Below are 25,714 nucleotides of genomic sequence, written 5' to 3'. Positions count from 1 at the left end.
ACAGAATTGTAGAATAGAATTTAAAAATAACACTAGTTCTGTCAAATGTCACGTAATGCAGAAGTCAAAATTCCAAATTAGTTAAAATTTTATATTACTCTTATAATTTCATTGTAATTTAATTCATTTTAATATAATGTAAGTACATTTCAATATATCGCAAACTTTATGCTACGTTTACATTCAGTCGCTTCCCCTGCCACTCGCGCTGCCGGAAATATTTCCGGGCGACAACTGAGCGAGAGGGCTGAATGTAAAAACACGCTGCCACTCGCGCTGCCAGTCCTTTGACTCGCGCACGAAAAACCGACAATCGTGGGAGCGCCGGGCAGCGCGATTGGCAGCGCCAATAGCATGGGAAGTGTTTCCACTCGTGTGTGTAAACACAAATAGTGAACATAACTTAAGTGTACTCGCTAAGAACTCAAATTAAAAACCTTAAAAATATAAATTGGGTATTAAAGATGGCAACGACATTGAATGGTGTCAACATAACTTAATTGTACAACTAAGAACCTAAAATTATATTATTTTAGATTATATTATTTTAAAATTAATTATATTATAATTAATTATATTACCTTAAAAAATATAATATTACAACTAAGTTATATTATCAAAAGGAGTCCCTTTAGGCGAAGTTCCGAAGATACTGGCAGCGTTCCCACTTTGAATGGCTACACTAATTCTTTGTCCGAGGTAGCTGCCAGCTCTTCGGTCTTCTGTGATGTCGACTAACCCTTTTGCTATTTCCTTAAAAAGTCTTATAACGCTAGGACCCCACGGACCAAGGGTCTTGATACCGAAGTAGACAAAATCAATATATCTATATGTATAAACTCGCTGTTTGCATGTGTTTATTTCTCTCTTTCTAAATTAGGGACCGTTCAAGTATCACGTAAGCAGATTTATTACAATTATTTACCCCCTCATCCCCCCCTTGTCAGCAAAAGTAAGCAAATCTCTTATCCCCTCCCTCCATGCTTACTTAAACATTTTTCAATTAATGTATTTTTTTTAGCAAAGACAATGTGAGGGTTGCCATTCGTGTAAAAAAGTAAACTACTACCGATGACGTAATCATCATCTAGACACCCCTACCCCACATGTCATCCAAAATAAGCAAAGTTTCGCTCTCTGCCACTCGATGGACTCGGCACCACTTAAACCTACACCCAGGTCAAGTCCCGTGAACTGCTCGGAGGTTCCCTCTCTGCCACTCGATGGACCCGGCACCACTTAAACCTACACCCGGGTCAAAAGTCCCGGGAACTGCTCGGTGTTTCCCTCTCTGCCACATGATGGACCCGGCACCCCTTATACCTACACCCGGGTCACAAGTCCCGGGAACTGCTCGGAGTTTCCCTCTCTGCCACTCGATGGACCCGGCACCACTTAAACCTACACCCGGGTCAAAAGTCCCGGGAACTGCTCGGTGTTTCCCTCTCTGCCACATGATGGACCCGGCACCCCTTATACCTACGCCCGGGTCACAAGTCCCGGGAACTGCTCGGAGTTTCCCTCTCTGCCACTCGATGGACCCGGCACCACTTAAACCTACACCCGGGTCACAAGTCCCGTAAACTGCTCGGAGGTTCCCTCTCTGCCACACGATGGACCCGGCACCACTTAAACCTACACCCGGGTCAAGTCCCGGGAACTGCTCGGAGGTTCCCTCTCTGCCACACAATGGACCCGGCACCCTCTTGAATCCATGGAATGCTAAGAAGTTCGTCTCACTATTACTTTCGAATATTTCTTTTATATGAAATCTTTTGCAGGTGTACCTCAGTCTCACCTATTTCAGCCAAGCAGCTTGCTTCATAAGCTGTTTCGGTTGTAGGGTGCAGATTAGGCAGTGAAATTACAGGATAAGAGATATGGCATCTTCGATTGAAGGTTGGAAAAAATTACCAGTTGAGTTTCTTGACAATTCTTCTCAACTGAAGTGTCTATCTGAATTGGACGTTACGATTAGTAATAAAATAAGACGTGTATAAGAGGACAAAAGATCCTATATGACACAAAAGTCTGAAAGGTTCAATATGAATAAATTCCATCGAGGTTGAGTTTTTTGTTTCTTTGCCTCTAGGCCCGTCCCTCACGGCGACGATTGGCAGGGCTGTTACAGTCCTGATATCTGCTATTCTGTGCTACGACTCCTGAAAATGACCGTTAGTATCTCTCTTCATTACATAATATAAAACCAAGTCGCTGTCGCTGTCTGTCCGTCCCTATCTATGCTTAAATCTTTAAAACTACGCAACAGATTTTGAAGCGGTCTTTTTTAATAGATAGAGTGATTCAAGAGGAAGGTTTATATGTATAATACATGTACACCCGTGCGAAGCCGGGGCATATTTCATATAAATTTATTAGATTTATATAATTTTATTAAATTCGGCTAACATTAGCATGTTCAGGTCTCTTCATGGTCAGGTTTCCGCACTCAATATTTGTGGTCCCACACCACAAATATTGAGCGCGGAAACCTGACCACTGTTGCGGGTAAATGATACTATGTTGTTGGTCGAGACGATGTATATTACAGATGATGATAAACTGACAATATGTACATAGAAATAATGATCTTATATACTAAATAAAAATAGGAAAATGTAAGGTGGGGTGACACAGTTTAGATACAGCAGTGCCTAGTAGACAATATTGAATTTGTCTTACTAGACATTATTAAATGCAATTATTATTTTATGTATCTAGGTGAGTGTGTCCCATGACCACCGTTACTAGAAGAGTATGACCTTCTCTATTGGTGATCAAATTCCGATTGTTATTGGATTTACACCAGTATTGTAACATACATTTCGCCTCTGAATTGGTCATTAGGCTCCCTAATATATGGTCAAGCGCAGTGATAACTGGCTCATGCGTCATATTCGTGAACGAGTGCTGCTTGTAGGTACTGGTCTGCTCTGATCACTACGATTTTTTAATCCGATCGGAGTTATTTTTTACTGTATAAAATAAATTACATGTAGTATATTTTCATACCTACCCTTTTACAGCATATACCCCTACCTAGAAATTAGGAATAGATGGAGGGAGGTGGTGAGGGGATGGTGGCCATTGTCCAGGGCCTGAAGGACGCCGGCCTTACCGTCACGCTCGTGGACGGCCGATATGACCAGCCAACTCGACTTGCATCCGCTAGAAGTAAATTATTGCATTATTAACTAAATACAATTAAATTTTATTAGGGAAAAAATACATAAAAAAATGTAAAAACGTGACGTTCATAAGCGGCTAAAATGTCCTACATGAATAAATGATTTTTGAATTTGAATTTGAATAAAAAATTATTACTTAATAAATTTATGCTATATATATACTATCAGACCCGGCCACGCGTTGCTGTGTCTAAGATTCTTGAATAAAATAATATTGTGACTATAAATTGGGATGTAAGCTATCCTATCTTTCAAGTTGGATCAAATTGCACACAATGTGCAAATCAGATTTGCAATCGGTTCAGTAGTTTAGGAGTCCATCGCGGACAAACAACGTGACACGTAGTTTTTATATATAAAGATTAAAGAATTAAGAAAGTATATTTTTTTTTATCGATAATAAAGGTGAGGATAAGATGTCAGGTCAGGTCATCATGAAATTGACGGCCAAGGTGTTCTGGTTTGGAAGACCGCCTTTCTTCTAATGCTCGCGGGTTCGATTCCTCGCATGGTGCAAACATTTATATTCATGAAATTATTGCTAACTGATATAAATACGTATATATTAAAAAATATATAAGTATTTATATCTGAAACACCCAGACCGATACAAACAATCATACTCATGAATACAAATTTTGTGACGTGCGAGCAATCGAACCCGCGACCATCGGACGTAAAGCGGTGTGCTAGACCGCTAGAACACCGAGGCTGTCAAATATATGGTAGTATGTTGTAAATGTTTACTCTGTGTTATCCACGTAGATCAATGTATGTATGTATGTGTATTATTATTATTATTATTATTATATTTATTATATATGAAGGTATCCGCAGAAAACCACCGTCGTGGCACCCGTCACGACATATGCTGAGCGGAGACATATTTGGTACTGTGTAATTAATATAAACCTATATAATGTAACTTAAAATTTAAAAGTTATTTTTATTATTGCTATGTACCAAATAAATAATTTACAAAAATAATGTATCAATGTAATACCCATAACACAAGCTCTGCTTACCGTGGGACTAGATGGCGCTGTGTTAATTGTCCAAGATTAGAATAGAATAGAATAGAAAATCATTTATTCAAATAAACTTAATTTAAGCACTTTTGAATAGTCATAACAATTTGTTTTTTATCTACCACTCGTTCGGAAAGCTGTCTCATCACAAGAAGAACGAGCAAGAAACTTGTGTGTTGCTCTTTTAAATAATCCTTGTAAGTTTACATTTACAAGTCGAAACGTGTGAATACAAACTACCAACAAGCACTAATTTTTGGGTCAAATATAAATATGCAATAAGATTAAATCAGTCGTAGTGATAAGAGCAGACCAGTCCCTACAAGCAGCACTCGTTCACGAGTATGACGGATGAGCCAGCCATCACTGCGCTCGACCATATTTTAGGGAGCCCATTGACCCGGCCCACCACGCCGCCACATGTCTGGACATTTTAGTGAGCATGACTACTCATTCCACACGACCACGTCACAGCTATAAAAATTACTATATGGTAGTTACAGTATTCGCACTTTACATAAGGATGCATGCATGGATTATTAATTTATTCCAGCTTGCAGAGACACCTGGCTTCCTCAAGCGAAGTCTTCAGTGGAGACCAGCACTGATGCAATTAGGAGTCACGCTGGTGCTCAGATCTGTGATGAGCAATATACCAGTAGTTACCAGGTACAGTGGTAACTGTAGAATTACCATTCATCAATGGTATTTACCAAACCACAATGTTATCTGCAATTCCGTTTGGTTACGCCAAACGCGATGCGTACCTGGTTTGTTGATGTGCATTGACACCCCTCCCGGCTAATTCAATAATCAGTGATGTCATAGCTTTCGCCGCGCGCGCACGTCGCACTCATATCGCACGCATGTCTTAATAGTTGTAATCAACCTGAGTGAATTCCTGAGATTCCCGTAACCGTGTGGGCCCACTGAAGAACAAGCACATTGAAGTAGGATAAGTCATTCATATACGACCAGCCAGTTTCCTATACAACAATATAGTCCATCGAAGAAGGCTAGATCATAGCCACCGCCGCACCATTTTTTGGCCTTCCGTAGCCGGATCACAATAGGAATCGCAATTTATTTATTTAAAATTTGTTTTAATTTTTTCCTATTGTGAAAGTCGAGTGAATGACTCGCATGTAATATTGAACCTTATTGCGCATGTAATAGGATCTATTCAAATTGCATACCACGGTTGCACAAATATAACGATACATTGGTATTTTCGTTAATAAATAAGTTTATATTTATGTCGCTTATGAATTGTTCATAACTCGCAGCTCAATTCTTCAATTTCGCTTTATATCTGTTTGCGTTGTTTCGTTCATTTAATTTCACATTCACCCGCATTATATCGATATTGTTCGATCGATCGAAGCTTCTAGAAATATTATAGTTGTCGTTATACTATTTGACGAAACAATATTACCTGTCGAATATTATGTATGATGATTGTAGTGTTTGAATGTTAAGATTGTTAGTGTTGGTTACCGTAGTCTTTACACAAGAAAGTGAGCAGGGAAAGCACACTATTTAATCTGAATAATTATTGATAAGCAGCGATTTTATTTCTGTTCGTAATAGATATTTTATTTCCTTGCAGTACTCGCCGTATAATACGCTGGTTATTGTAAATTGTTTGAGTATTCGTTCGCATAGCTGTTTTATACAATACATGTCGGTTAAAGATCGTGCCCTACGTACCTATGATTAAGTTATACGTGGTGTATCGACACAGTGACTAACAACAACGCTTTAGACTACTCCCGCGTAAAATAATAGTTGTGAACATAGTTATTTTATATCTTTTTAGTTATAGTTATAGATATATTATCTGATTTTCTATGACATCACTCACTTCGATTTCGCTTTATGTATAGTTTATGTTTCGCTCGCATATTTTTTTTGTAGATGTATGGTCGATACCTACATTCCGTATTGTCGCACTTATGTACCTACATACTACCGCTTATGAGTAGGTATATATAAATTTATTTGTCACGCGCTTTAGTGTTTAAAACGTTATTGTGATTTACTTCTCGCACCGCATATTTAAAATATTGCTTTATGCATTATTTTATTTTTCTCGCATATAGGTATATATAGATAATAGTTGTACCTATTTTTCGCATTATTAATTAGTAGTTTTATAGCATAGTAAGCATATATTTTTTATGTATGCTAGTTTATATCGCGCATCATTTCTCGCATTTGTGTACTTTATTTTCGCTACAAGTACATCTGTCTGTCTTGTAGGTATTTAGTACATTAAATACCTATTATACTTTATTATTTGTTTATCGCTCGCCCTTTTACGGTAGTACAGGTATAGTTGTACGTTATTACCGCACATAGTTTTATATATCGCATTTAATTGGTTTTCCGTTGTTATTTTTTAAGAAGTATATATATAAATAATAATAATGGCTAACACAAACGCAAAATTAAAAATGTATGAAGCAAAACGTGCACAATATTTTTCGCAACTTCAGTCTATTTATGAATTATCTTCGAAAACTAAAATGGAGAAACATCGTAATGTTTTTATTGCAAAAGTTAGCCTGATCGATCAAATGCGCACCGAGTATGTTAAAATTGTCGATGAAATTATTCTCCTTAATTTGGAACTAAACCCTGATTATGTAGTTAATTATCAATCTCTCACCGCTTTTGACGAAATGTTTTATTCTATAAAGATGATGGCGGTCTCGTTACAACCTCAATCTTCGCGAACTCCAGCTCCCGCTTGTCAGTCTGCTTTACCAGACAACAAACAGGGATCAGTAAGGATCCCCCAAATTGTGTTACCAGTCTTCTCAGGTGATATTTTAGAATTTCCTTTCTTTTACGAAACATTCAAACAGGTTATTCATGACAATGAATCCTTTTCGGACTCAGAACGTTTTCATTGTCTTATGAGTCACCTGTCAGGAAAGGCTAGAAATCTGTGTGCTGGCTTAGTACCAGCAGCCGAAAATTATCCTATATTGTGGCAAGCTTTAATCGACAAGTATCAAGATAAACGCTCTCTTGCAACGTCATATTTAGATAAATTATTTTCTTTAAAATCAATTAACGGTCCTTCGGCAATAAACTTAGAAAAATTTATTGATACTTTCTCGTCGACTATCGCAGCATTAAAGCAACTTAAAATTGAAAAGCTGGATGATTTTATATTTATTTATATGGGATTAAAGACATTAGATCAGGCTATTTCGTATGAGTCATCAATTAGAGAAGATGACATACCGCAGTTTGAAAATTTTATAAAATTTATACGTCAACACGTAAAAATATTACAACGCACGTGTAACCGCACCGCCGGCGCCGCTGCCGCCACCAAGTTGGACGGTCCCGCCGCCGCGTCCGCCAGTGGACGTGCACAGTCGCATCAACGATCGATCGCTCGATCGCCACGTACATTTTTAGGTACTAATCCTACGCAACGCATTTATTGTTCCTTATGTAAAGGTGATTCACATTCTCAATTATATAAATGTAAACAATTTTCAACTTTCACAATTAATGATCGATTTAATTATATTAAAACTAACCGTATGTGTACTAGATGTCTAAGTAGTCAACATAACTCTTTCAGTTGTCAATCAACTTCCGCCTGTCGAAATTGTAACAATCCGAGACATCATACGTTGCTTTGTTTTAAAAATAATAATTCCGCACCTACGCAAGTATCTCATACGAAAAACGCACAGACATCTTCTACGCACGGTCGCCAATTACCACCATCTTCTTCGTCGCAATTGCCTCCGCTTGCGCACACACAACCCACACAACAGACACGATTAGAACCAACTCCCGTTCCTATTGGAACCACCACTGGTATTTATATTTAATCAACAGGAGACAAGGAGTCGTTATGCACGCTTTCATCGTCCATTCATGAGCAGCCGTATGTGACTGAAGTACTTGCTACTGCCAAGGTATTTGCTACTGCTCGTAATGGGAGTGATGTTGTCATTCGCTGCTTATTGGACCCCGGGTCACAAAAGCATTATATTACTTCTAAGTGTTGTTTAAAATTGGGTTTAACCATGCAGCCGGACGCACATACCACCGTTAAGGGTATAGGTGGCGCCACTGAACCAGTTAAGGGTGCAGTTGATCTCTCTTTCCGATCGAGATTTAATCATGAGCAATATTATAATATTCGCGCTTTAGTTTTGAATAAAATAACAGGTAACTTACCAACATGTCAAATTGATGTTGGCGCGCTCAGTTACTTAACTAATATTCCGCTCGCAGATGATACGTGGGGAACACCATCAGAAATTGACCTTTTGATTGGTGTCAATCTATTCGCGACCCTTTTGTCTGGAGGTAAAATTATAAATTCACCTGGTACTCCAAACGCGTTGGAGACTGTTCTCGGTTATCTTATTTTAGGTGAAGCTCCCACCTTAACTTCTACGTCTTCTTCATTCTCGTTCTGTTCCACCACTTCGTGCGAGGGTTCAGTATTAATTCGCAAATTTTGGGAGATTGAAGAAGTAGATCGCAAACCAATAACAAGTATAGACGATAAATACTGTGAAGATTTTTACCACAACGACCACTCGTAACGAATCAGGTCACTACGAAGTCGCTTTACCATTTAAGTATAGTTCTAAGTCTTTAGGGACCTCTTTCGATATCGCTAAACGCAGATTTTATCATTTGGAACGTAAATTCGCATCGAAACCGCAACTGAAATACCTTTATGATGAGGTAATTCATGAATATATAGAAAAACAATATATTTCTCCCGTAGACGTAATTGAAAATAACAGCCCTAGTTATTTTATACCGCATCACGCAGTCTTACGTGAGACAAAGTGTCCACGAAAATAAGGCCGGTACTAGACGCAAGCGCGAAGTCTAGTACTGGATTTTCGCTTAATGATATTCTACATACAGGTCCTTCCTTACAACAGGATTTATTTATTATTCTCTTGAATATGAGATTGTTCGCAGTCGCCATCTCAGCTGATGTGCGACAAATGTATTTACGAATAAAAGTTCGCCCGCAAGATCGTTGTTTTCAACGTATTGTATATAGATTTAGTCCTAATAAACCGCTCCAAGTCTTTGAATTTAATAAAGTTGCATTTGGCTTACGTTGCACACTTAGCGTTACGTATTGTATCTCAGTTAGCATGAAGGAAATAAAAACCCTATCGCACTGGTTACCATTGAAGATTCTATGGAACCTTATTTATATTCGCTCGCTCGCAAATTTTCGTCATGGATGAAATTACTTCGTGTAATTTGTTATATTTATAAGTTCGCTAATATTCTTCCACGCGGCGTCATATCCAGTTCCGATTTGGATTTCGCCGAACGTATAATTATTCGCGCTGTGCCCGCTGCACACACACATTTTAAAAACGATATTAGCAAGTTAAATAATAAAAAACCTTGTACCGCATCAATAATTAAATTAAATCCATTTTTATCAGACAATCTCTTAAGAGTTGGTGGTCGTCTGACTCATTCTGATGAAGATTTCGATTATAAACACCCTATATTACTTCCGGGCAGAGATCATATAGTTCAATTAATTGTAACACACTTTCATCGTAAAAACCTGCATACATATATATAACTAAATATTGGATTCTCGCAACGTATGGTCGTAGCTAATTGTAATATTTGTTTCCGCAATAAACCGCGTCCTACATTCCCACCGATGGGTGATCTGCCTGCACTAAGGGTGAAGGAAGTTCCTAAAGCCTTTGTCCATTGTGGCTGTGATTTCGCAGGTCCGTTTTTTGTAACCCCTTATCGCGGTCGTGGTATAACCACTCGCAAAGCATACGTTTGCTTATTCACGTGCTTAACCACTCGGGCTGTTCATATTGAGCTCGCAAGTGAATTGAGTACAGTTTGTTTTCTCGCCGCGTTAAAACGTTTTCTCGCTCGCCGCGGTCCTATTCAATGCATGTATACGGATCATGGTACTAATTTTATAGGGGCACGATCCTACCTACGTGAACTTTATTTGTTTTTATCGCAAGAATGTAGATCTGTTTGGGATAAAGAATTAGCTAACAATGGAATTAAATGGATCCTTATCCCTCCTAACGCACCGCATATGTCCATTGCCTTTGCAATAATATGTATTCTATAAGATAGGTAGTACGCATTTATAATAGGTTAATAAGTTAAGTTAAAATCCTTTGCATTTTTCTTATTTAGTAAATTCCGCATTTGATATTTTTTGTATTTTTTCTTTCTTGTTTTTTGTATTTGTCGCATTCGCAATAAGGTTCAATTATGTAGTTCCTTTATTTTTTTTGTTAATTTTACTTTGACATTATGTCAAGGCGGGGGGCATGGTTACGCCAAACGCGATGCGTACCAGGTTTGTTGATGTGCATTGACACCCCTCCCGGCTAATTCAATAATCAGTGATGTCATAGCTTTCGCCGCGCGCGCACGAATATCGCACGCATGTTTAATAGTTGTAATCAACCTGAGTGAATTCCTGAGATTCCCGTAACCGTGTGGGCCCACTGAAGAACAAGCACATTGAAGTAGGGTAAGTCATTCATATACGACCAGCCAGTTTCCTATACAACAATATAGTCCATCGAAGAAGGCTAGATCATAGCCACCGCCGCACCACCGTTGGTGTTGCGGGTGCTCATGGGCGGAGGTAATCACTTACCATCAGGTATATACGAGTATAAGGAATGTGTATATACGAGGAAGTTTGAAAGTTGCGCCAGTTATAGACGAGTTGCGAGGTAACAGATTAAGCTGGTATGGTCATGTTATGTGGAGGAACGAGGACCATATCTTAAGGAAAGTGTATAATATGAATGTGGATGGATGTAAAGGGAGGGGACGCCCTAAGAAAAGATGGATGGATTGTGTGAAAGATGATATGAATAAAAGAAGAGTATGTTCAGATATGACGACCGATAGAGAGCAGTGGAAGAGAATGACATACTGCGCTGACCACAAATAATGGGATAAAGGCAAGGCAATGATGAGTGCAATGATGCAAGTGGTAACCAGCGACCGTGTCAACATAATTTATGGATGACTAGCTGTGCCCGCGTGTTGGTTCGCGTGGAATATAACTTTATTCTTCTAAAATAAAGGTAGCCTAAGTTACTCCTTATTACATCAGCTACCTGCCAATAAAAGTCCCGTCAAAATCGGTCCAGCCAATTCAGAGATTAGCCGGAACAAACAGACAGACGGACAGACAAAATTAAAAAAAAATGTTATTTTGGTGTATGTATCGTTTTTATATTCATATGCATGTAGTAAAAAATTATTTCAATCTTACAAACAGACGCTCCAATTTTATTTATATGTATAGATAACCTATTAGGTCCACTTCCTTAACTATTTCCATTTCATCCCCCATTTTATTTTACCCTAGTAAGGATGAAATTTATATAACTTTGAATATCATATTTATTTATATTTAATCAACAGCCTAAAAATAAGTTTTTAAGGCGCTCATAGGCTACGTAACCATTTACCATCAGATGGACCGTATGCTTAATTGCCACCATCGTAGTATAAAAAAAAAATTTTCAATCGTAAAAAATGATTATTCCATACAACATTTCATCTCCTCTTTCAACCCCCTACAACCCTTTTTTCGTCAAAAGTAGCCTTCTCAGGGTCTAGACTATCTGTATACTAAATTTCATTTAAATCTGTTAAGTAGTTTTGGCGTGAAAGCGAGACAGACAGACAGAAAAAGAGAATTACTTTTGCATTTATAATATTAGTAATGATTACTAATGGTTAATTACTTATTTATGTAAGTGTGATGCAGACAAAGTTGCGCTTGTCACCTAGTATGTTTGTAAAATACACCACACTGTACCATTTCTCTGCAGTTGGCACACTGCAGCATGAAGCCTACCTCTCCTGCTGTACACCTACCAGAGTTTCCTCTGCAGAAACAAGAACGTTATATAAGTTAGTATCCATATCTAAATATATATAACTCAAAGGTGACTGACATAGTGATCTATCAACGCACAGCCCAAACCACTGGACGGATCGCGCTGAAATTTGGCATGCAGGTAGATGTTATGACGTAGGCATCCGCTAAGAAAGGCTTTTGATTAATTCTACCCCCAAGGGGATAAAATAGGGGATGAAAGTTTGTATGGAACTTTGTCAATTTTAAACGGATCGGGCTGAGACTTTGCATACATAAAGCTACTATGACGTAGGCATCGCCTAAGAAAGGGTTTTGATAATTTCCACCCCTAAGGGGATAAATTAACGCGAGCGAAGCCGCGGACAAATGCTAGTTATTTTTATATTTTCAACACACTTGCTCGTGAAGTACAGTTTTTTCTAATAGAATATAATAAATAGAAATAATTTGTATGACAAAACAACGTTTGCCTGATTAGTTAGTGTGCATATAAATTTGTGATATTTGATTTTAATTCAAATTCAAATTCAAATTCAAAAATCATTTATTCATGTAGGACATTTTAGCCGCTTATGAACGTCAAACATTATAATTTTATTTTTTTACCGTCCAGTTCGGTATGAAATTGAACAACTGACAAGAAACTCAATTGAATTAGGTACTTTTTTTATATATAATAACAAACACTTTAAATAACACGTGGAATATTTTTGTTTTGTTATATTTGATTTTTGTCTTATTTTTTGTTGTTATATTTGAGACAACAAAAATTTATGAAATAAGACTTATTATTATTTTGATCATTGATTTGTATATTTGAGACAACAAAAACTTTTGAAATAAGACCGGGAATATTTTTGTATTATTATTTTGATCATTGATTTGTATTTTTTGTTGTTATATTTGAGACAACAAAATCTTTTGAAATAAGACCGGGAATATTTTTGTATTATTATTTTGATCATTGATTTGTTTTTTTGTTGTTATATTTGTGACAACAAAAACTTTTGAAATAAGACCTGGAATATTTTTGTATTATTATTTTGATATTTGATTTGTATCTTTGCCTTATTTGTTGTTGTTATACTTGAGACAACAACAAACAATTATGAAATAAGACGTGGAATATTTTTGTTTTGACATTTGATTTGTATTTTTGCCTTGTTTTTTGTATTTTTCAGATCACGGCAACTTCGATGTCCGCTGGCAAACTGTTCAAGAATATCCTCACAGACTGAAAACAACACAACTACCCAGAAATAGTTTCACATATACCAATCAAGGTATTTTTAACCCATTTTTAATTTTGAGGGACATTTTTTATTTATATATTTATTAATGAGAATGAAACATAATCCATACATATAAATAAAATTGGAGTGTATGTTTGTAATATTGAAATAACCGTTTTTTACTACATGCATATGAATATAAATACGGTACATACACCAAAATAACATTTTTTACAATTTTTGTCTATCTGTCTGTTTGTTCCGGCTAATCTCAATGATTGAACCGATTTTGACGAGACCTTTATTGGCAGGGAGCAGATGTAATAAAGAGTAACTTAGGTTACTTTTATTTTAGAAAAATAAAGTTTAATTCCACACGGACGAAGTCGCATGTACAGCTAGTAATATAATTAATAATATATATAATCTTCTCATAATTGTATAGAGGTGGCCAGCTGTTCTCGAAGTACTGACGCGTTTGTACACTCGCTGCGGAGGTACCCGAGCCTGTCTCCCGTTGGAACACCTTCGTCTGACCTGGTCTGCAAGCTGATAGCCTACACGGAAGCCAAGAATGGTTAATATATTAAAAAATCAAATTAAAACTAATTAATTTTATATACTTTATTGCACTGGTAGCATTTATTCAAAAGTTGTTACAAACTTGGAACCTTATGTTCAGGGTCATTGTAAAATAAAACAAAATATTAAATAATTATGATGTGTACACAGAAATGAGAGAGATCTCTTTTAGAGATAAGCACTCCTTTATTAACATTATTACTAATTAATATACCTAAATACTTTTATACCCTAAATACATAGAACAGTCAGAGAAATACAAACAGACGTTGTTGGAGCTTCAGCAGCTCCAATAATACAAATGTTGATATGATAAATAGTTTAATTGCTGATTCTTTACAAGATTATAAAATAAAGTGTAACTTTGCCGCCGTACAAGTGGCGGTCGGCTCCGTTCGGGTATTGTCGGTGTCCTCCGGACGGACCCCGCTGGTCGCGCTGCTGGTTGATCAGAGTGCCGTGTAATGAACAGACGTTGTTATAAATATAAATCTTTATATTGTTCAAAAATAAAATTGAATTATAATAATGGAAGATTAAAATGGTTTGGTCTGTAAATGTATTTAAGTGTAAGTTTAATAAAGATTATATATTTATACCGACCGATTTATACGACCCGCCCCAGCTTCGCTCAGGTACAATGCTGATACTAAATACTAACTAACCTACTGCAGAATGTCCTTTTAAACAACATTTTCAGCTTTTTTGTCATTAGACAGTACAAACATGTTTTGTTGAGAGTTGCATTTTAAATCTGTAATATCTTCGGAAATATCCATTTAAATTACATGCTGTAATTGCCATATCGATCTATATTAAATGGACAATGTATGTAACGCTTGCTTAAAATCACTTCGTAAATAAACCATTTTTTCCCGTACAATGCAAAGGATAAAAAATTTATTTATTTATTTAAACTCTTTATTGCACCAGACAAAGAAAACACACAAAATGATGTATTAATAATAATAATAATAATAATCTTAGGACAATTCACACAGCGCCACCTAGACCCAAGTTAAGCTAGCTAAAGCTTGTGTTATGGGTACTAGGTAACTGATAGAAATACATAGATTTTTTTTTTTTTTTGAACCCGCGACCATCGGTCGTAAAGCGGTGTACTAGACCGCTGGACCACCGAGGTCGTCTACATTACATTACATTACATAAACTGATACAAAAGACGGTGTTATCGCTAAACAATCTCTTCCAAACTACCCTTGGGTAGAGAAAGTAACATTAAGATAAGACAGGGGTAGGTGGTACATGTAATGAACATAAATATATACAAATACATTTGTACATAAATATATCTCAAAATTGTTATGTTGAGTTATCATTAGGAGATAGACATATATATACCATCGCGGACTTTTTTATTGACCTTTTTAAGCATACACAGGGACGGACGGACAGCGACAGCGACTTTTTTTTATACTATGTAATGATGTCGTTACAATGTGTGAACACAAGTTACCAGCTAGCACTAATTTCATATCAATTATAGCCATCAAAACATCCGGTCGTGCAAAAAGTATGCACAAGCTTCGAGATAAAGTGAATCCAAAACCAACCAATGTACAATATAGAGTATCTAAAGGTGTACAGACTTACATGAGAGTGAAAGAGATGAAGGAACAGGTTCCTGCTGTTGATAAATGTGGACAGCAAATATCTAGAAGTAAGAAGAGATCTCCGTTAAAGGAAAGGAGTGTGAGGTATGTGTTGCGGTATCGTTTGACAGGACTGCTTGCTGGCCGTTTATAATGCTCAATTTACACTCAGCCCGAGTGGGCAGGGAAGTGAGCAGCGCGAGAGTGGAAACACGAGTGGAAACACTTCCCATGCCATTGGCGCTGCCACTCGCGCTGCCCGACGCTCCCTCGATTGTCGGTTTTTCGTGCGAGTCAAAGGACTGGCAGCGCGAGTGACAGCGTGTTTTTACATTCAGCCCTCTCGCGCAGTTTTTTTTATGATAATGGAATGGTGCACCCGCCTGCGCTAACGGTATCCGCTGGCGGGGCACCAGTGGAGGATGATAAGATGAGCATGAGGTCAGGTCAGGTAGCCCATCGTGACAAATTCACTAAGAATTTATCACGATGGTTGCGAGGGGGAACCACGTGGAGGTCGACCTAATATGGTACATTGTTAGCAATGGGAGTTACTAGTTCCCATTGCTAACAATCCCCTTCAATTGCTGGGGGCAATGGGGTTATCAATCCACATTACTAGCAATTCCCTTTCCCCCCCTCTCGCTCAGTTGTCGCCCGGCAAAATTTCCGGCAGCGCGAGTGGCAGGGGAAGCGGCTGAATGTAAACGTAGCATTATAAGACGTAACTAGCACAGACAGAAGAATTGACGAGACACGAATACGACAGCCACAAAGGGACCGTCCATGAATCACGTGATCTTTTTTTAAGCATTTTTGGACCCCCCTCCCCCTTGGTGATTCGTGGTGAGGTTTTAAACTACCCCCCCCCCCCTCACCCACCCAACATAACGTATATTTTTAGAACACAAAGAATCTTAAAATGTTGAGAATATTATATTTAAATACGTATAAGGTATACGTATAATAAAATGAATAAAAAAGAATAATCTTATTTTATTCCGAAATGAAGGACGGCATGGACGAAATAAAGGAAAGGACATGATGAAAATGTCTAGACAGAAATATAATAATAATAATAATATTAGTACACACACACTCACACATACACACACGCGCACACACACATACACACACACTGCACTTACTTGGTTTCGGCCCGTAAGTGTGGAGAAAACCAGCAATAGCTGAGAAAAAATAAATAATAATAATAATAATAATAATAAATTTTTTATTTCATCTCCACAAATTACATAATTTCAGTTTTATTATATAAAAAATTACATAATTTTAGTTTTATTATATAAATGCTAACAAATAAAAATCACAAAAGAAAGGTTGCAGATTGTCTTTAATTGGCATAAAATAAATACACGTGATGTCGTACTAGACCCCCCTCTCCCCTTGTGATATTTCGTTACTTTTGTCAAACCCCTCCCCCCCTCCCCTCCCCTTCGGCCCCAAAGACGGACGACAATGTAGGAATTTTATAAATTACATTTTAATAGCTACTCGCCCAGTCTTCGCCCGGGTGTACACGTATTATATAAACCTTCCTCTTGAATCACTCTATCTATTAAAAAAACCGGTTCAAAATCCGTTGCGTAGTTTTAAAGATTTAAGCATAGGTACCTAGGGACGGACAGACAGCGATCCGGACTTTAATATTGAAATAACCGTTTTTTACTACATGCATATGAATATAAGTACGGTACATACACCAAAAAACCACTTTTTACAATTTTTGTCTGTCTGTCTGCTTGTCTATTTGTTCCGGCTAATCTCTGAAATGGCTGGACCGATTTTGACCGGACTTTTATTGGCAGGTAGCTGATGTAATAGGGAGTAACTTAGGATACTTTTAATTTAGAAAAATAAAGTTAAATTCCACGCGGACGAAGTCGCGAGAACAGCTAGTAAATAAATAAGATTATAATTTTCTTTATTTAGGTATAAAGACAATAAATTGAACGAAACTTACGACTATTTGAGGTCGGCATCTTCTCATCAGTACACGAGGTCTGCTGAAGTAAGATATTTGAGTGACGTCACCAAATGCCTGAAGGAGACAATACGGCAGATCTGCGAAGATAGATCAGTTGTAAGTTTGTTTTTTTATATAACCTGAATGAAAATATTATCGAATTATTTATTACTACTTCTGCCCTTAAATGTATAAATTTCAATAAAAAATATATCCTATGTTTGTTTGTTTGAACTTTTCAACTTTCACTTGTAATGGTTCAAATTGAAAAATTCTTTTTGTGGATAGTCCATTTGTCGAGGAAGGCTTTAAGCTATATAACATTACGCTACGACCAATAGGAGCCGAGCTGCAATGAAAAATATTACAAAAGGTGGGGAAATGAAACGCAGACGAAGTTGCGCGGGTCAACTAATAAGAATGTTCAAAATCTACCCTGTATCATCGTAAGCACAGATTATTATATTAGAGTCCGTTAGTTTTCTGTTCCCGCGCCTTTCGTTCCCCTCCCTTACCCAGTACTGAACCGACTGTACGGCGGCCATGACGCGCGCGCATTGTGTTGTGAATTAAAATAAATTAGAACTGTGAAACCTACTGTGAAACTGGAAAGCTAGCGAAGATATCTTCGAGACCCTGAAGCCCAAGAAATCCGCAGAACCATACAGGTACGTGACCGACGCTTCCACATATTTTAATTTACATAGTAAATTCCCTAACATTTTGGTAGCAGAGAGTATTTTCCCTAACAAGAACATATAGTAATTGTTTTGTTGTGTTTACAGGTATGTCCCCAAATCCAAAGTCGATACAGTCACCACCAGAGAATGCACTACAAAAAGCATGTATCTCAAGAAGCGGTGAGTTACAATTCATTTCATAAGTTTCTTTTCAGTCTTTTAAGTCCGATTCTAAGTAAGAATAAGATTAGAATAGAAAATCCATTAAAAATTAATGATAATAATGTTTTTGTAGAAAATATCAAACTTAAAATTCATAGCGCTGACAATGTTATCTGATTGAACAGAGATTAAGTGCGTAGCGGTTTCTGTGTTGATTGTCGCATGCCTAATCCTTGTGTGTAATGTAAATATAATTAAATAAATATTTATTAAAAAGAGCAATACGCATGTTTCTTACTCATTCTTCTTATAATGAGTCTGCATTCCGAATGAGCGGTAGAATTAAAATTTGACTATTCAAAAGTGCTTATATTAAGTTTATTTGGATAAAGATTATTTCTATTTCTATTTCATTATTCAAATAAACTTAAATTTATGCACTTTTGTAATACTTGTTTTTTGTTACAGAAGGGAATAGCTATTGATCCATCGTCACACAAATCAAGTTATTGCTGCAAACCCTGTGATAAAGTGACAACTGAATTAGTACCAAATACTGATACACAAGAGTCATTCGATAATATTGATGGAAAATTAAAACGAATCGTCAACGAATGGTTACAAAGTGTACCAGTTTACGCCAGTATGAGTTTAGAAGCTAAAATGAAAAGAGAAGAAATACTGGAAAATTTAGTAAACACAATAAAACAATTGAAGGAATCCCATTCAGATGATGTCGATGATAAAATTAGGTATGAGATTAGAAAATGTATGGATAGCCTTCCCATGTGGAGCCCTGAGGATGAGCATGAGGTCCATAAATTTAAAGAAAGACTTGCTGACAATCTGTTTGATAAATTACGTAGTTTAAATGTAAAAAGTTATGAAAAATGTAAAAAGAATGAATTTGACAGGGATAGCGATAATTTTGATAAAGAAATAATTAAGGTGCTTGATAAAATCGAATTTGAAAGTAAAGATAGTCAAGGACAAGTTATCGATATAAGAAAAATTAAGGATATACTTACGAAAAGATTAAAATCTGTAGTTTTGGGTCGACATTCAAATAACAATGATTATCATGATGTTCTAAAAAATGAAATAACTGATATCCTTGGCGAATTACCTCTTAAAATAGATGGAAATAAAACTGTGTTTATTGACAATTTGGCGGATAAGCTAGCTGAGAAACTAAAAAATATTCCGGTTAGTGAAACTAAGAGAGCGCAACCTAGTAAGTCCGTAGAAGATGAATTGCAAATGCAAATTTTTGATTGGCTTAAGGATATTCCAGAATCTAGTGGTAGTGCGTCCAATATTGAAGAAAATAAAAAGATGGTGGGGAAGCTTGCTGAGAAACTTCATAAATTACAGATGCAAGGGACCGACAATAAAGCAATACAACAAAAAATGCAAGATGAAATTAGAGATTGGTTGGAATTTTTTACAAATACGAACCGTAGTTACGTAGATACAGAAAGCAGAAATCAATTATTAAAAAAGTTGATGGAAAAGTTAGATGGTTTAGAAATATCTTTACCAGAGAAGATAAGTAAAAAAAATATTTATATAGATGACTCCCAAAATAATTTAAGAAAACAAATAGGTGAGTGGTTGGAGGATATACCAGAACTAATGAATAATGATGATACTAATGGAATGATAGAAAGTTTAGTTCGTAAACTGAAAGATATAAATGATCCAGATTTACTACAAAATGAAATAACTGAATGGTTAAATTCGGCGGCTCAAAGCAATAACCCAAAGAATCTTATGAACCTAGAAGATAAATATGTGAATAAAATTAAATCTATAGAAACACCAAAACAGAGCAAAAGTACCTCGGATTATGAGGAACAAATAACTGAAGACATTTGGAGCTCACTCAAAGACATTTTGAAAACAGAAAACAATGTTGAAAATAAAAATATGGTGGAGCAATTAGCTAAAAAAATATCCAAATTACAGTCACAGGCAGAAATTGATAATGGTAAAAAAAAGGTACATGATCAAATAAGATATTTTTTAGATAATATCTCTGATATAAATGATGTGAATATATCGAATAAACATTATCTCATTGGCAATATTATGTCCAGAATCAAAGCTACTCCTAAAGGACGTAAACGTTGGAATAAAGTACTCGACAATGGTGAGCAATCCAAAATTAATGAAATTTCTGCAATTTTTAATGAACATGATATAAAAAATGGCAACAGTAATAAAAAGGATGTAGAAAATAAAACATCCAACGTTATAGCAAAAAACATAGATAAAGTGAAAGACGGTACAACAAAACAAGAACCACCATCTGGAATTTCTGGTATATCAAAAATGTTTATGGATTTAGATAAAACTAAAGCTGTGGAACTACCTAAAAGTTCTAAAAGAAGTCCAATATCATTGAATTCAAAATCATCAGAAAACGACCTAAAAGAATCTATTAAGGAAGACATAAGTGATATATTTGATGAATACAGCATTTTTATGCCCAATAGAGATAAAATAGAATCGCGTCTAGCAAACATTTTGGCAAATGAAATAATGCGAGGGAAAGATAACACTAGAGAACATATATATCAAACTCTGCATGATGGAAAATTATCGAAAGAAGAAGTCGATGATATATCTAAAAGGCTTATAGAATATGCAAAGGAACTTCCACTAAGTTTTCCAAAGTCCGATTCTACTAAAAGTGGTTCTAGTTTTACTCAAGAAACTTTTTCACCAAAAGAAATAACACCTTTACAAAACGAAGTATATGAAGATAGCATTAAGAAACAAATAATTGATTTAATCGAAGAAATAACTGGTAACAGCCATAATATCACAAAGAAAAATAAAGTAGCCATCGAACAATTAAGTAAAAAAATTTGTGGTATGGTATCTGATTCAAAGAGAACTCCGGATGGAAACAATAACGTTGTAAGAAGTGAAGTTTCTAAGTTCTTAGAGAATTTACCAATAATATCAAAAACACCACAGGCACTGGCTAATAAACTTAGAAATCGTTTACAAAATGTTGGTTTCACGACATCCACACCTCGAGCTTCCGTGAGGAGAGAAATATCATTATTTCCAAAACGTGACACAGCTAGTTTATCTTCGGTTAACAACGATAGCGCAGAAAAGAGTTTTTTATCAGCAAAACTACAAACCAATGACGAAAAACAATACAAATCTGAGCTCACCAATATTGTAAGAAAGTGGATACGTGGACTTGAAATTAATTTAGATGGAAAAAACTATTTTATAGAAACTGTGGTAAAAAATTTAGTCGACGACGTAATTGATAGGCAAAAGTATATACAACTGAATCCAGAAGCTAAAGTATCGGAAAAAGAGGAGTTAGAACATCTAAAGTACCAAGTGTTTAGGTGGTTAAATAAAATAATAAATGTTATTACATTATCAGATATAATTACTAAAACAAGTAATCTTTTAAGACTTATAAATAATGTTCCTGTACCTCAATTAGTAAAATCACTCGGAAAACGCCAAGAAATAAAATTGGCGGAAGGAATGATTCCCAACTATTTAGATGCCCTTCAAGACGAGATTTCATTATGGTTTGGAGATGTATCATCAAGTTTGCCTATGTCAACTGACAGTCTTCATAAACAATTGATAGAAGAACTAGTCGAGAATTTAGCACAACTTCTTAGACAAGAAAATATTGAAGGAAAAATTGATAATGAAATTTCTAAATGGGTAAACAAAGTGATAGGAAATGAAATAGACGAAGAAAATTTAAAGAAAATTACAACTTTATTAAAAAATAGACTCAATAATAAAGGATTTATACATGACAATAGTTGGATATTAAAACAAGATAACAGCCAATTTATTCAAGAAAATTTACTCGGTAGTATCTTAGATTGGTTAAAGGGACAATCACTATATCAAAATAGAAATTCTCAAGAGAAACGTATTCAAGAAAATTTGACTTCGGAACTTGTTAAGGGACTGAAAGACATTCTTGAATCTGTTGATTCACTAAAAGAAGGTGTCAATACAAGACTTCTTAAAGAAATAATGAAACATTTACAGAAATTTCCTATGGAACAGGATTATAAAACAAATGAAGAATACATACGTAATATAGCAGAAAAACTTTTACACCATTTAAAAGATTTAGAATTATTTTGTAATATTTCAGATATGGACCTTAGACGCACAGATATTTTTTTAACCACTGTCGATAACTGGATTAATTCACTTCCAATGAATAAAAAGATAACAATTACAGAAAAGATCGAGTTCAATAGGTTAAAAAAAGAATTAATCGCACGCTTGAAAGTCCTGTGGCAACAATATGATATAAATACATTAATTATTAAGGAAGAAATTAAAAACAATTTATTAAAGTTTCCAATAGATGCATCAATGAAAAGGAATCAGAAATTTGTATCCGATAAAGTAGATGAGCTTCTGAAGCTATTGTTAGATATAGCATCAAATATCCATCAACTATCTTCAATTAGTGAACCCGGTAGTAGTGCAAGTAATAAACAAGTTCCCAAAAAAGCAGCTGATATTTTATATGACAGTATAGCGAATTGGTGTGAATATCTACCCATTCCTAATGGTAATACCCTGGAAGATAAAGAAAGAACTAAAACATTAAAACAACATATTGCGAGTAAATTAATTAATAAAGTAGGCGAAATAAATATAAACCCTGAAATATTTAATAACAGTATGCTCTATGAAGATGTAATTCAAGATGAAATAGATAATTTACTTAGTACTCTACCGCCAAGTCAAGAGTTAGAAAATACCAAATCAGAAATAAATAGAAATTTATTAGAAAAAATTACAGAAGCACGCGAAAAAACTCTAGAAGAGTTAGCAGGAAAGGCTTATTTACATCAACTACGTGAAGCTATATCGAATACGTTACCGTCTTTTGACCTTTCATCAGAGGAGCAGGCTTCCTTTGAAATGTTAAAAGATAGTCTTGCAGATGCTTACATCAATTTACACCATATTGCAGAGAGCGACGGGCTAAAGCAGGAATTAAAAAATAGAATAGCAAAAGAAATTAATAGATTCTGTAACAATTATTTGAAACGACATCCAGCAACTCCTATTGATCCAACAAAGATAAACCAAGACCTACTTAACGCCTTGCAAAAAGTTCCTATACCCAGAGATGAAACAATGAAGTCTGAAATACAGCAAGTGAGACTAAAAGGGGTAGTCAATGATTGGATTAAAGAACTACCTCTATTACAAGCTTCAGGTCCAGAACTATTAAAAAGAAATAAAATTGTGACTATTTTAGCAAAACGTTTACACGATATTGAGAAGGAACAGGAAGTAAACCCAGATATAAATCACGAAGATAAAACACAGAAAGAAATAAAAAAATGGTTAATGAAATTGCCCTTAATTTCCGATAAAAAAATGGAAATAGAAGATATGGTAAATAATTTAAGAAGTAAATTACAAAGTGCAGAACTATCTAGAAACGTTGGTCCATCATTGGCGACAACAGACCCTAACGAAAAATCGTCAGATACATCACAAAAAACGAGCATTTGTCATTTATGCCCGCTCAGTACTCTAAGTACCGAAGACAAAATCTATATGCAAAGGATAAGAGAAAGAAATTTCACGCCATCGAGGTTTGAATTTTCAGCAAGCAGCAATCGTAAAGATGCAGCTGTTGATCCACTTTCTATAGATATTGGAAGTCAAACAGAAATGAGACCAAACAACTCGGAGTTATCAGATTCCAAGAACATCGTGCCAACTTGCTCTAAAATTTTAAATACATTACCCCATACAATCTCAACCTCGTGCGATAGACCCTGCGTTCAAGAAGTTGGCAGCCAAGTTGAAATTTTCCCTCAAATTATCGTGAAAGAATACTTTTGGAATACATCAGCAACGCAATGCTCAGAATACAGATTTCCATGTAGTACTCATTTGGAACCATGTAGTTCTTTCCAAAGTCATGGACTACCATGTACTTCCACTTCACAGGGTCCTCCAAGTATTCCTGATAAAGTTTCATGGACCACAGGGCAAAACCGATTTCTATCTCCTGTCCCATGTATTGTTTTACCACCGCCGTCAATTCCAAAAGCACCCTGCGTATCCATACAGCAGCAAACTAGTTCATGTCAGTCCCAACATGCATGCTTAGCCCAACAACCTGATATATCTATTCGATCTACTCCTAAACGACTTTGTACGAGAAAAGAGCGAAGTGTACCTTTTAGTCAACTTTGTTTTAAATCAACTGATGCGTCAAAAAATTCATCTCCAATCGAAAATCCTGAGGTAGGAACCAGCAGATCTTTTCGTCAAGAACATATGAGTCGTCCAGATTCATTTGAAGATATCCAGTATTCCAAAAGTTCTAAAAATCATGATAAAACACAAAGATCTAAAGGTGTACCTAATATAAGTGATGATAATGAAAACACTGAATGGTCTGCACGTTTTCCTGATGATGTGGAATTTTGGGACAGTTCTTCATCGAGAGGTAGGATCTATCAGATACCCTCTGAAGATATAGAATATCCATTTACAAGAGAGAGGAAGAGGAAACAAGAAAAAGTCAGGTGTCGTTGTAAAGAGCGCATTTTGACAAAAAGCATGAGCAGAAAAGTTAAGCAAACACCTTGCCAATCTTGTGAAAATTTGAGACGTTGCACTAAATGTTCTGGTATTCATTGTCCGCATCCAAGTGGATTTTATTTCAGATAATACTGTTCGTTAATCATACTGTGTAAAATGTTATTGTAAATGTCTCAATATATTATAAAATAATCATAAGGATGGTCTTTTATTTCTACATTATTTACTTTACACTATGCGAAGTAGTGAAAAAAAAGTTAAAGCAAATCTACTTTTGCGAAAATGTAAACCAAAACAAAACCCATCAGAGATATCTGACCAGCGTGATAATCGTAGCTTATCTACAAGTATATCTAGAACTACCTACGTAGATTGATACATTTTTTTCTTTAATTATAGGAGCCAAAGATTAGGAATATTAGCACTGCAGATCTATCTGTAGCTTGTTTGTGTTTGTTCTCTTCATCTTTGGGACACAAAACCACCTCAATCTTTTAAATTTGTACTACATTTCTGTATCTCATGTATGCTATGCGTTTGTAATTGATTGATTGTAATAAAACATTTATCTATCACTAGCTGACCCCCCAAACGTTGTTTTGTCTCATCATCATCATCATCATCTCAGCCCGGAAGACGTCCACTGCTGTTTGTTTTGCCTAATAAATTAAAATTGTATTAAAAAATAGGGTTTGATGGTAGAAGGGTGAAAATTTGGGTTTGTATGTACTTTTTA

General features: G+C 35.8%; 2 protein-coding genes across 2 annotated transcripts; both read left to right on the top strand.

The window, feature by feature from the left end:
- The first annotated feature begins 47 nt into the window (after positions 1-47).
- LOC131852196 (uncharacterized) lies at positions 48-14,413 on the top strand. Its single transcript, XM_059202839.1, has 8 exons — positions 48-138; positions 2,093-2,174; positions 3,027-3,174; positions 4,770-4,885; positions 12,085-12,166; positions 13,316-13,417; positions 13,812-13,943; positions 14,292-14,413. The coding sequence occupies exons 3-8, from the start codon at positions 3,057-3,059 to the stop codon at positions 14,411-14,413; spliced, it is 672 nt and encodes a 223-aa protein (XP_059058822.1). The 5' UTR covers positions 48-138; positions 2,093-2,174; positions 3,027-3,056.
- Positions 14,414-15,482: 1,069 nt separating this feature from the next.
- Positions 15,483-25,148, top strand: LOC131852272 (uncharacterized). The gene is made up of 4 exons (XM_059202931.1): positions 15,483-15,666; positions 17,512-17,662; positions 18,331-18,405; positions 18,856-25,148. Exons 1-4 carry the CDS (start codon positions 15,485-15,487, stop codon positions 25,105-25,107), a joined length of 6,660 nt encoding a protein of 2,219 aa, XP_059058914.1. The 5' UTR covers positions 15,483-15,484; the 3' UTR covers positions 25,108-25,148.
- Positions 25,149-25,714: the final 566 nt, after the last annotated feature.

This window comes from Achroia grisella, unplaced genomic scaffold (genome assembly GCF_030625045.1).
Source record: "Achroia grisella isolate CSIRO2021 unplaced genomic scaffold, CSIRO_AGI_Agris_v1 utg841, whole genome shotgun sequence".
Taxonomy (NCBI): domain Eukaryota; kingdom Metazoa; phylum Arthropoda; class Insecta; order Lepidoptera; family Pyralidae; genus Achroia; species Achroia grisella.
This window is presented reverse-complemented; position numbering and strand designations above follow the sequence as displayed.

What these genes read in the sequence shown, in the direction of transcription:
- LOC131852196 (XM_059202839.1), top strand. Translation starts at nt 3,057, where the DNA reads ATGGAGGGAGGTGGTGAGGGGATGGTGGCCATTGTCCAGGGCCTGAAG. An exon ending in TTTCACATATACCAATCAAG is followed by an intron (nt 13,418 to 13,811) that starts GTATTTTTAACC and finishes ATAATTGTATAG; the next exon opens with AGGTGGCCAGCTGTTCTCGA. An exon ending in CTACACGGAAGCCAAGAATG is followed by an intron (nt 13,944 to 14,291) that starts GTTAATATATTA and finishes ATTCTTTACAAG; the next exon opens with ATTATAAAATAAAGTGTAAC.
- LOC131852272 (XM_059202931.1), top strand. Translation starts at nt 15,485, where the DNA reads ATGCACAAGCTTCGAGATAAAGTGAATCCAAAACCAACCAATGTACAA. An exon ending in TCTGCGAAGATAGATCAGTT is followed by an intron (nt 17,663 to 18,330) that starts GTAAGTTTGTTT and finishes TTGTGTTTACAG; the next exon opens with GTATGTCCCCAAATCCAAAG. An exon ending in AGCATGTATCTCAAGAAGCG is followed by an intron (nt 18,406 to 18,855) that starts GTGAGTTACAAT and finishes TTTTTGTTACAG; the next exon opens with AAGGGAATAGCTATTGATCC.